This window comes from Ixodes scapularis, unplaced genomic scaffold, assembly GCF_016920785.2.
Source record: "Ixodes scapularis isolate PalLabHiFi unplaced genomic scaffold, ASM1692078v2 PGA_scaffold5__190_contigs__length_132052651, whole genome shotgun sequence".
Lineage (NCBI taxonomy): Eukaryota > Metazoa > Arthropoda > Arachnida > Ixodida > Ixodidae > Ixodes > Ixodes scapularis.
Window position 1 is genome coordinate 46,159,592 of NW_024609880.1, and position 12,732 is coordinate 46,172,323.

Consider the following 12,732-nt stretch of genomic DNA (forward strand, 5'->3'; position numbering starts at 1 on the left):
GGTTTTGCGGGCGTCACGTGACAACACTGGCTTTCGCGATCGCGCGCGCGCCTCCCGTCGGATTTCTTGCCCTTTCGTCGTCTGCTCTTCGTTAGATACTTCCGTTTCGGCTCTCATCTTTCGCATATATCAGCATCGAAACCGCACTCGCTGCCTACATGGTACGTGTCCATGATTACCTGGTGATCAGCGTGAATGTGATTATCCTAGCCTGTTAATTGATCTTGCGACGTAGCCGCGCTCTGAAGGGAAGGAGGCGCAGGTTTTGGGTCCGGCCGAGTTGGTTCTACCGAAACACCGAAGGACAGGTCAGTGCTTTGCTAGCCCGGCGGCGCGCCAGATATGAAGGCTACTTTCGAAAGTGTCACCAAATCAACACGACATCCGTCACAGCAAAGACGACATGCAACAAGTGCCACGGAGAAACTCACTTGTAATTCCGAATTCCTCTCCTATAATTTCCCAGCGGTTGTTCTTATCGTCATTACCTAGGTAGTCCGGCTGCGTCTTGTCATATAAAAAGGGAAACAGTCGCACAGTTTCAAGGAACCGCTCCGTTGGGGAAGGCATCGGGGGGCAATAGGAATAGCAGGCGACACGAAACAACGCTACGTTCTTCGGACCGTGAAAGACCCGCGGAGGACCGGCTTGAGCGTCGCCATTACATCGCAACGTCACTATCTACGCGATCTCCTATTGGCTCCTCTCTTCTGCGACGAGGAGCGACAAGTTTAGAACCGCGCAAGGAGCGGTTGGCTCTGCGGCGCTGTACGTTGCGCCGTTGAAGCCGAAAACTAGTTTTGGTCGGCAGCCGGCCGCGCCGACCGGCGCGCCGCAGGCCTCCGCGACGCAAATGTGGTGGTGTCTTAACGCTATCGCGTTAAAATCCTAGTTTCAGCGCTATTTCAGCACACGGAGCAACACCATTATTCAGTGCCTGTTCACAATCGTCTTTTGATTTACGAAACGTCACCACACACGACGAAGGAGCAAACCGAGCGATTGGGCCCGAGCCCACTGCCGAGCATTCGTCGACGCAGTGATTGGTCATGAGACTGAGTCGAAAGATGACGCAGCATTCCTTTCCAACCTGTGATCAGTACGCGTCAATTTAGTATAGTGTTTCTTGTGGGAAGTGTCGAGCCTCGGAAGTTGTAGGTGATGTCTATTGGCAAATCCACAAGTCGCTTCGCCACCTTGCGGAAAAGACGTGAAGGAGAGAAACGCTGGGTGCTGCAGGCCTGCCCAGGCGTGCAGCGAAAACTGGCGAGGCCTGGCCGCCAAAATGCGAAACAGAGAAAATGGGATTAAATACAGGCCATTGCAGCTGCGAATTGGTGTGCATATACAGGCCTGTGACCGTGAGAAAGCGACACAGACGCCAATCTGTAATTTTTATGGAGACTCGCCGTCCGTCGTTGTTTGCAGGTTGAAATCGTTGTCGGGTATATATTGTATATCCTTGCTTTTTAAAAAAAATATATTTGGCATGAAGTAAGCAGACATCACAAACGACCAAAAATTTAGGTCGATAAAAGTGCAATACTCATGCTTAGATAGGAAAAAACAAATCCTAAGTTCTTCCTGTGTGCCTCAGATTGGCGCTAGTCCTGAATCTCTACAGAGCGCCGCCGGTCTTTGGGCTGTGCGAATTACATTTTCAGTGCCAACGGTAACAGGTATTAACCCTCGATCGTCATGTTCTGTTTCGCGTGCAAATCATTTTTTCTAAAGTGAAAAACAAAACAAAAATGGCGGATATTTTCAGGCGCATATTTCCTGTAGCGCACTGAAAAATACAGCGAAATGTTTCAGCGACCTCGTTAGTGGTTTTTGCGATACGGCTACCACTCGTTTTAAACATCTCCTGCGATTGAAAAATAGAGAGCAACATTCACTCTGCTCTATTTCTTTTCCATTGAGCATCACGTCACGTAGCGTCGAAAGCATAAACCCCTAGGAACAAATCGAAAAACGTTTCTTGATCCCATGCGTTTTATAACTTTACCTTCAAAGTTTTTAGAAGAAAACGAAAATATTTTTATACGCCTTGCCTTTTCGAAACCTCTCTTGCAAACGCAAGCGAAACGACCCGTGCACCTGCTGTTTATTGTTCAAAAAGAGGATGTCAGCCAGATACATGCGTAGGCAGTGCGCAGTACAGGTGGATAGAAAATGCGTCGCTTCTGCCACACGGTGAAAGATAACGCCGCCTGGCCACGACAGCAGAGCAATAACGGAAACTCGTCAAGATGCTATTTCCAGCTATTTATAACAAAAATTTTGAGTTTTTGTTTTAAAATCAAAAATACATTTTGGGTTTTTTGTTTTTTTTCTTAATATGTTTGCTTTTTTTCGGCATTCATCTTAGGGTCGGACAAAAAAGTATGCCTTTATCACGACGTATGTTGAAGGAGCTAGAATTCGGGAATGGGATTTTCGAACCTTCAGGGAACATGCGGGTGGTCCGTATACTCCAAAAACGTCTCGGTACCGACATGAGAGGGAAGCAAGATGCGGGATGCGGTTCGGAAAAAAGAGTAGAGAGCTTTAGTAGATCGTTTCGGTCTCTCCCATCACTATAGCCGATACTCCGCCCCCGCCTTTTCGCATGCATCGTATCGTTATCGGGTATTTTAATTGAGCGTAGCGGAGGTATCGGAACGATCTACTTAAACCCTGCAGGCTTTGTTCAGGTAAGATCATGCACGCTAGACCGGAGTATTTTTTGTTTTGTTGATTTCTTTTTATTTGTTTCTCATCGACATGTGTAGGAAACGTAATAATAAAAAAAGATGTTGCAGAAAACATAATATTTGAGGATAAAACAAAACAAAAATTGAGTGCGCCCGAACGTCATATTCAATTTTTGAAGTTCTCGTTTATGCCATGTTTGGGGATACCTACAAAGCACAGTGAAGAAGTTCATTTCTAGATCACTAACTTTGAGAAGGGTGACCTTGGCAACGATACTTTTCACTCTCTCGAAAGCTTGGTTGGCGGTTGGCATCAAATGGAGTGGCGCTGCTTTTACTTCGGTGGCCGGCAGGGGGTCGTATAGGGGCTCGCAACTTGGGCGCGCTGTGGTATAAAGCGTCGATGAACATCGAGGAGTCCGAGAAATTCCCTAAGTTTCTTTGTCGTCGGGGGCTGTGGAAAGCTTTGGATGACTGCAACTTTCTAGGGTAACGGCTGAATTCCACGGCTATCAACGTTGTGGTCAAGAAATTCAAGTCTGTTGACGCCGAATTCACTCTTGGTTGGATTAACGCCGAGTTCGTATTCTTGGAAGCGCGAGAAGAGTTGTCGCAGATGTTCGGCGCGTGCTCTTCCGGAGTGTTGCTGAATACAATGATGTCGTCAATGTACGCGAAGGTGAAGGACAAACATCGGAGGACTGTCTACGAAATATTGGAAGGTTTGTGCGGCGTTGCGGAGGCCAAAGGGCATTCGCGACAACTCGGACATTCTAAACGGTGTGATGACAGCCGTCTTGGGAATGTCTGCCGGTTCTAGGGGGATCTGCTAGAATGCCTTGATAAGGTCCGCTTTGCTGAAGACCTTCGCTTCCTTTAGAATGCCACCCACAAGACTCACTTTTGTTAGCCGCGACCTCGACAAATGTACGCACGTGTTCGTTCGGCGCGATGGTGTGAAGAAGCCCTTGCAGCCCCCGTATGACGGCCCTAATTTAATACTGCGTCGAGACAACTAGAACATGGCGCTCGAGGTCTAGAGTCGAGAAGAAACAGTCTCTCTGGACAGAGTCAAGCCAGATCACTTAACACATAATTTCTACTCCTTTGGAACTACACGCCTTCCAAAGTCATCTTGCATCAGGTTCCAGATCAACACCAGCCTGCACACGCATCCCCTCGAAGTCCGGAACGCTCGGCAGTCCGCTCCCTCGCTAGGGGGGAGTATCTGTAGCGCGACAGCTATCCAGCGCTTGAACGGCGCCAAGCTCACGGGACAGGCACGAGCTAAGGACACGAGGTACCTGGACCACTAGCTGCACGGACTCTGGGATCAGGCCCCTCGATGAGCTCGTCAAAGTACAGTTGGTACAGTGTAAATAGTGCAACTAAATATGCAAAGTGAGATCCACCGGGCCTTCACTTCTACACATCTTTAAAAACTCAAGGGTATTCTTGGGCACATTTTCTTTTAAACACAACCTGATCTTTACCAAACTTAATAAAATCGTGAGCAGCGCTATGTTTGTAACTGTAATTACCATTTTGGTAGTTACAGTGAAAAAGTGAATTTTCCCAGAGTATAAAGTGGAAATGACAATAAGCCTTTAAAGATCTAATATAATCAATTTTTTTACATTCTTAAGAGGTACAGAGTTGAAAAGACTAACATGAATTTAAAAAAAGAAAACAAACGATTACACACAAATAAAAGTAGAAAAAAAAACAGAAAACCTTTTAGTTGAACTCGTTTTGTGCAGATGATATTTATCAGCGAGTAATTTGGTTAAGATTGTTCATTTCAACTGGCAAAACGTTTGATGAACAGCTAAAGCTTCAATGGCAGCCAATTGAAACATTGCACTGTTGTAGATGTTACGTGATGACAGTAAAATAACATTATAATTAAAAAGAGCTGAGATGCGGTTGTTTTAATGCTCGATCTGCGAGAAATGAAAGAACATTTCTGCACCAGATATAATTACTGTCAATATAACACAAACCCTCGGATCACAGCCAGCATTTTGGGACGTCACATGGAATTTTGCCCTGCTGATCATAAGCCATCTACAATACCTAATTAACACTCTTAATATTGAGCATAGATGTTCAGCAGTGCACGCTTTAAGGCACGAAAATCAAAAAATATAATAATAATAATTTCAATGGCGTCTACATGTGGGCGAAAGAGTTAAACATCCGGCATAAAACACTTTTTTTTCTCTCTCGTCCAAAACATTTTGTTGCAGCTACAACAATGCAATAAAGGCAAGACATTGCCAAAGTGGAAGCCTCGGGGTCCGATTTGCTGAACAGGCACAGGAGCTTAATTCCTTTCGTTTTGGATAGCATAAAGGAGACTGTTTATTATTTCAACTTTGCAGCGCGACAGGTGACACGGGCGACATGGAGAACGAAATTCAGCTGTGGGGTAAACGGAAATGCAGATTATCGGATTATCCTTGAAGTTAAGTCCCGCCAGTGAAATCCGTACGGAGGACGAAACAAAGAAACTGTTCGATCCCCACCCCCTGCCCGTTTCGGCCTGGTTGAGTTTCGTTCCGGCACGTGTTCGTGTAATCACTACCGCGTGGTGCACGTTAAAGATATCAGGTTAAGGGGTGTCCAAACAGGACACTACAAAACGCACGACTCCGACAAATCGTGAAAATTGAAGCGGGCTTGAAGCGGGCGCGTCCGCTTCAATTTTCACGATTTGTCGGAGTCGTGCGTTTTGTAGTGTCCCGTTTGGACACCCCTTTAGCGATTGTTCTACACTGGCGAAATTTCTCATCGACAGCTCAGAGACAAGTCACCCGTTGAGGCGTACTATCATCAAGGCTGTCTAGACATATAAGCAACACAATTTTAAACAAAGAAAATCGCCTAGAAAAGCAAAGCATATATTACGAAATACATCACGATTCGCTGTGAAAGCATCTGCTAAGTTGTTCGAGCGCATCATCACGCTCGCCCACAGATTTTTGCGCTGTTTTGATCCCATCTCTTCTTCCCCAGTTGTTCTCTTCGATATAGAGGGAAATTTACGCCGTTTTCAGTGGCGTATGTAGTGCCATTGGTAACAGAACAATAACGAACTACCACGTCGCGTCCGAAATCAAGCGATCACGCTGTACCCCTATGGCGCGCGCGATGTAAACAAACCTGGCATTCTCACACTCCGGGTATACCGTGACATGCCGGTGCTGCTCAGTGGCGCCCCCTAGCGTGGGACACAGCATCTACTATGTGACACCAAAGAGGAAGAGAGAAAGGTAAACGCAGTTGGTCGCCCTCAGTTGCCTGCTAGCCGTGATCTCCAAAGTCGCCTCTATCGTCGGCTACATGCCTACAACTGGATTCACCTGGCGCTCCATGAATTCGTTTTTGGTGGTGAGAACGGCGCTGCACCCTTTGCAAAAGACCTATTGATTATTCCTTCATTCTGATTGTCCCAGCATACCTATGCCTGCGATGACCTGCACTATATTGTAAATAAACATAAACATGTATCAATCACTGATGTTTTCTATGGTCCGCGGTCGCTGTTTCTTCTATACGCTACTCATTTCATATCGACTCATCAAACTGGCAATAATAATTGAATAAATTACTATAAAACAAAACTTTTTGCTTTGTTTCTGCTGCTTGGCGACGTTTTGACCACGATGACATTATAGTGCCATCATGGTGCCTCTGATATGGAAATGGGACTGCCATTATTTGATCATACTATACTCCGTTTCACCTGATGTTGTACCGCAGACAAGGCTGGAAGCGTGAGCTCATAGCGTTGGGAGCTACTTTTAACGCACGAGAGCTTGTGCCGCCAAGATGTGCCCTATAGAGCAAGGAGCTCGCGCATTTAGCGTTTCCTGCGGTACATCATAAGGTGAAACAGAGTATACAAGAGGGAACGAGAGCTTGCCTTGAGTATTCCTCAGCGAAACACACGGCAAGGCCGATGAGCCTTGGCAGGCTACGACTGCTGCCTTTACACACCGGGCAGCTGAAAACATTCCAATCGTTCAAACATACCACCGGGGACGCAGAAAGAACGCTTGGCGATGCGCGGGAGCGCCCGCTGACTCTATAAAGCAATACGGCGCGTGCACTCCGATAAAATAACAGATTTTTTCCTCCGGCGGCTGTGTACTCGATCGCAACTTTTGAGCCGCCTCCAACGTCAGCGTAAGACCTCGCGCTCCGGGATAATTTCTCCGCTACGTGCTGAGGGACGCGTGAAGGTTCGAGGACGCCGAGCTTAGCCCCTTTCACTCCTTCGCTTTGTTTATCGGCGGAAGCATCTTAAGCGAAGTTAGCAGTCGGCAACGTCCCGGTCCAGTCGCAGTCTGCGAGTAGACGACGACACTGTGACATAGAAGAGGAAACTTTTTGCTTATACTGGCTCTGTGACGTGCGGGCACCGGTTTTCGCACAGCACGCCACGATGAGCGGCTATCTGGAGGACCTGTCGGAAAGTCAACGGGCAGCTCTTGACCGGGTACGTTCGCTGCTTTCAGATCTCCGTTTAACCAACGACCTAAATCACCAACTTCTGCGAAGCCACGCGGTTACGCCATATCGCTGAAGATTTTTACTAAAGACGCAACTCTGATTGTATATATCAAGTTCTGTATTGATGTAATCTTTCAGGCGGCGAAAGAGAACGTTCACCCGCTGATATTCTTCTTTTTCAACTGCTCTCGTTTTTCGAGAAGAGGATAGTTGTGATGTCCATTTGGGGTTCAATCCCATATAGACTTTGATCTCAACTGGTTTGCATCGTACTTTCTCGTGCTTACATATTCGACTTCGCTCCCACTTAAAAGAGAAACTGGGCATGATTTCTTTCCTAGAAAGGCTCAACGACCTCCTACTAAACCACATCGTATCAGCAAACTTTTACCGGCCGCTGCCAATCTTCGTATTTGTGTTATGAGTTAATTATATTTTATCCGCACCGTGCTTGCCATGTAACTCTCATACCTTTTTATTTTATTTATGTTTTACTTTTTCTCTTCATTTTTTTCTGTTCATTTTATTATAATTTCTTTTATTGGAGAAACGGATCTTTTTCACACTAGTAAAGACATCAAACTTCTCTCACACCTAGGGTTTTGGACTTAATCCGAATTTCGAATTGGTTAGTCGGTGAACAACTACTTGATCAAATAGCCCGTCTATTTAGGGGGTTGATAACATTTATGTAATAATGCTAAATTATACAGCATGCATTGTGAGGAATACAGTTACTGGTATTCGCATAGCCTTAGCAATGCAGGAACAGTGCGTTTCAGGAAAGTAATTTCATTCCTTTATTAATGTATTTGCCATATACTATAAGGTCATATATAGGGGCTGTAGCAGAATTTTAAAGAAATTAATAAATCCACATTTTCAATGACATCAATTCAACAATAACTACGTATACATTACACCAAACTTTAAAAGTTAGAGATTCGAAACAACGAACCGAAGAAGGAATATTCAACCGCGGGAAGATTGGCAGCAAAATAGAGTATAGATGTATGACAAATTTAGTTATATTTGTTGAGGCTGACATTGAGTCCCAAATCTGCCGAAAAAGTATAAAACTGGTTATCATAATAAAAAAAAAAACGCTCTACAGGCAAAAATGACAACAGAAAAAGTTGCTTATACTCTACTGGTCTTATGATGAATATCAGTACAGAAGAAAGGCACTTATTTCAACTAGCGATTCGCTTGCGTGTGGTTCTGACAGCGTAATTAATTATTCATGAATGCCGAAAAAAAGCGAGTCCCTTTGTTTGGGTAAGACAAAAGAGCGAGTTGAAATAATATGGACAAAGCACAAATGTAGTTGGAACGCAGTAATGTTTGGAGGTGGGCTAGTTGGGGATGCATTCATATGTTTTAAAAAGATGAGAAAGAAAGTAAGTCGTGAGTCAGCGCTGTGTCTGTGTCCCTTCTTCTACTTGTCCTTGTGTTCGTTTGCGCTGTTTTTATTTATATGTTTAGTTGGAACGCAAAGGGACCCCCGACAAACCGGATTCTAATTATAACCAAAAATTCGCTGAAAAAGAAATTGGTAAGCGATGAACGCATTATTTGTTAATCGATAGAGAAATCAATTTATTTCGCGGCTCTATCTGCACTTTCATGTTAGTGCCCTTTCTCCCACAAAGACACATGCATATACACAGAAACATCAAACACACACACACACACGCACACACTAGGGAATGTAGACGAGAAGTGCTTCTGCGCACCAGAAGAAAGCAACTTCGCCTTCGTCCTTGCATTTTCTCATTAGAAAAAAAATTGGTCGTGATACCAAAGTTTCTGCATAGTTAGCGCATGCAACCGAGAAGTCAAAACTTTACGGTTGTCGTTCATTCCTAAGCAATGTTGCTAACTCAAAAATTTACAATTCCGTAATAGGAACGTTGCCATCCAGAGCTGTTAAGCTCTGGCGTCGTTCGTCAGAGTCGCCAGAGTTGCACTACTTGACCGAAATTTTGCCGAAAGTAATCAAAGATAACGGCCCCATCGACTCTTTATGACCACTCATCTTAGTCTTTTCACCACTGATAAACGGCTACATTGTAGAACTCTATAAAAACGCTAGAGAACACTGAAAGAGAAGCTACCATATTTAGCGGGAAAATAGCTAACTTAGCAACACTGATTCAGAATGTGTACGACACTGCTACAAAAGGTGCAGACGCAGGCACACTGTAACACTGTTCATTAGTGTGTACTAAATTTTTGACAAGAAGTATTAGCTACGCTTCGCAAGTCGTAAAGCGTTTTCCTTTTAACGACCACTTGTTTCTCAGCACGCGTTTAAAATCAAACTTTTGCAAAAATTGCGTGACGTCCTTTTTGGTCATTTTACGCACCCGCCGTTTGAAAAACTTTCGAGGATAATACAACAAATCCGTGTAAAGCTATCAAACGGACATTTCTTGTCGAGCAGAGGCTCACTGTATGATACAAATGTGCCTAATTTGTTATCTGCCCGAACTGAAAAAGCATGTTTTCCAAAAGGACGCTCCAAGCTACGCGATCCTCTGCGCGAGCCGTATGTCCCAAGTGATCTCCACGAGCATCAGAGCATGCGTGGCCTTCAGCCTTATGCAACCGGTTTCAATAAAATATGTTGGCAATTGGACTACGGCGTTTGTTATTGTATAAAAACTTGGCTAAAAGGCAACACTACCAGCCAAGGCTATTTTCAGGATAATTACAATGTTTCCTTCAACGATAGAAGTGATCTGCAACAACATATTTAGATGCAAAGTATATCATTGCTACCCAAAAAAAAAAAAAAAAAAACAATTGTCGCGGCTCAAAGGTTTTAGCTTCCAACTACCACCAAATGTTTCACAAGGAATGGGAACGATAGGGAGGTACCTTGGCGGCCGGGTAAGCCAACTTATCTCTAAACAGGATGGTGAAGCAGTGAACATCGTTTTGTGCAGAGTCACTCAATAAGCAAGTCTGAGAGTAACGATTTTTCATCCATCTTGTTCATAAAAATCATTGTTGCCAGTTCTCTTAAGCTTTAAATGAAATTGAACACAACGTTTATCCGCCTTCTAGAAATGTTACGACAGTTCACAAGAGCGCAATGAGGGTATCGCATAAGCTTCCTAACTTCGTACCTGAAGCTCGGGAAGTCGGATTCTCGAATATTAAACCATCGCGAATTGCGCACGTTCTGCACCAGGCAACAAAATGGTGACTCTAGCAAAACGATTTGAGAATGGGGTACGTGGCTACTCTAGGCGCGGCTTATTTTGGGAGCTCTGGTTCTGCGCGTAAAAATATTGGAATCTTTAAAAAAAAAAAAGTATATTCTAGGAGACTGCTAAGAAAAACTATACGTACATTAAGCTGGAGATGCTGCATCAGTCGACCCTCTTTGTTTCTGGATAAGAGAACGATAAGTTTTCCTCGTATGTAGCTTATCTGGTTAAAGTTCAGTTGCTGTTTTTTTTTGTTTTTTTTTTTTGTGGTTGTATTTTGTTTTGGGGGGAGCGGGGGCGATTGCGGGGTGCAAAGTTTGTCCTTGCTAAGTGTGGGATAAGTTGTTCGTGGTGTGAAATTAGTCGTTTCTTCGCGCCTTGTTCTTGTCTGTTTCGGTTTTCGTGGGCAGTCCATCCCTATTGTATGTCAGGGTACACTGTGCAGTTGTAGGGGGAGTGGTGTTTTTGAATCTGTGATTTAGGCGTGTACAAGGCGATTTTTGTTGAATAGACGTCCGGGGCTGTACTTAAAACTTCGTTCTTCTGCCTTTTTTTTTCTGGAAAAAGGGGTTTGGGGGGGGGGGGGGGTATCATGAGATTAAAAGGGTCTCGTGTTTACTATGGACTCCACGAACCAAATAAACTACGCCACGCAAAAAGCGCTGCGTCACAACGTGTGTCATCTTGCTTTAGGTATGCTCCTACCGGATGAACCAATCGACCACATATAAATGCGCCATGATTTCACGATTTTGTCTGCTTGTTTGGCTTCGCATGCAGTTGAGGTTGTTGTTGTTGTTTTGTTCACACGAAAGAACAACCTGTATTTTTTTTGTCGGAATTTTCAAGGTATTTAAATGGTCTTGCGCACCGAACCAATCTTTCACGAAAGCCATGCGCACGTTTATTTTAACTGAACGCCTTACGAGTCCCAGTAATCAGCAAGACGGCGACGCCAGGGATGTTTAGATAGAGCGTTGCGCTCACACTTTTGGGGAGTTTAAAAAAGCGGTTTCGCGAGCGCAACCGACACCCACTATGCTAATCGAAGCCTGTTCATTTCTTCTGCCTTTATGAAATGTAATCATACCACGAATGCGCCAGCTCAGCGATTGAGACCAAACCGGAACGTCGAGTAAACTCACTGACTGAATATGAGCCCCAGCACGAGGTCTGCAGATCATGTTTCTGTTCGAGATTAGAGTGAGGGCTTCAAAATATAAGTATAAGGCCTATCTCCGAGTTTAGATTGGGGGTGCAGCGTGTCCCCGGGTCAACAGCCCCCTTACAAAAAATTTATATCTGGCCAGATCTGAAGATTTCAGATATGGCCATATCAAAAATTGGCCACATATAACCTGATATAGTATATCTGCCAGATATAGCCTCATAACGCCAGATACAGCCTAAAAACGCCAGATATAGCCTCATAACGCCAGATATAGCCTGATATCCCTGGCTAGGTATGGAAATCCCAGATCTGGCTAATTAAGGAAATTCCAGATCTGGACAGGCATTTCAAAAAGTCACAAGCCTGAAATCAGCACTTTATATCTTTTTATTGTCTACGATTCTCCCAACTGCCCCGGCCCGCACTCGAGGAGTTATGGTTTTGACCAATTCCATGATTACACAGTTTCGAGTGTAATTCGTAGTCACCCTGAACAAGCGTCTCGTAGGGCTCAAGTACCTGTCATATCACTTTTAAATTTTCTAGTCAATAGCAGCGCTTATGACACTGTGCATTCTGTCCAACCTTCAACCAAGTTGAGCAGCCGAAATCTCTTACCATATTATCATTCTCGTGATTGTTGTTTTAGCAGGAATTACTTAAAAGACGAGAAATCACAACAACCAAAACCGAAATTTAGCTCGAATTTACGAGAGCTGTTTATAAGATTTTTAGCGTTTCTAACTTAAAATCAGCGTCTTTGAAGCTGTATGAGAATGATAAAAATGTAAGAGATATGTCTGCAGCTCATCCAGGTTGAACGGAATGCACAGCACTGACATTGGCGAGACATTTTAAAAGTAGTATGGCAGGTATTTGGGCTCAGCACAGCACGTGTTCAGGGTGACTCTGAATTAAACTCAAATCTATGTAACCATAGAATTGTTTCGATCACTAGCCAGCTGAAGACCGTCCCCATGATTCCTCGTGTACGTGCAGAGGCGCTTGGGGGATTTAGCAACTTGTCTATTCGAGCGTGATGTTACCACTTTGAAATAATTAAGCTACATTGAAATGCTCGTGAAAAACAGCACAGATAATCTCAAACTTAAGCTTGTCAAAGCTGAAG

The 12,732-nt window shown here is 44.3% G+C and overlaps 1 protein-coding gene across 1 annotated transcript in view; it reads left to right on the plus strand.

The window, feature by feature from the left end:
* The first annotated feature begins 7,068 nt into the window (after positions 1 to 7,068).
* The window catches only part of LOC8043353 (SEC14-like protein 2), a 52,946-nt gene continuing 47,282 nt past the window's right edge, over positions 7,069 to 12,732 (plus strand). Inside the window, exon 1 of the mRNA XM_040222834.3 lies at positions 7,069 to 7,200. Within this exon, the coding sequence (XP_040078768.3) occupies positions 7,147 to 7,200 (54 nt within the window). The 5' untranslated portion in view covers positions 7,069 to 7,146. The remainder of the gene's footprint in view (positions 7,201 to 12,732) is intronic.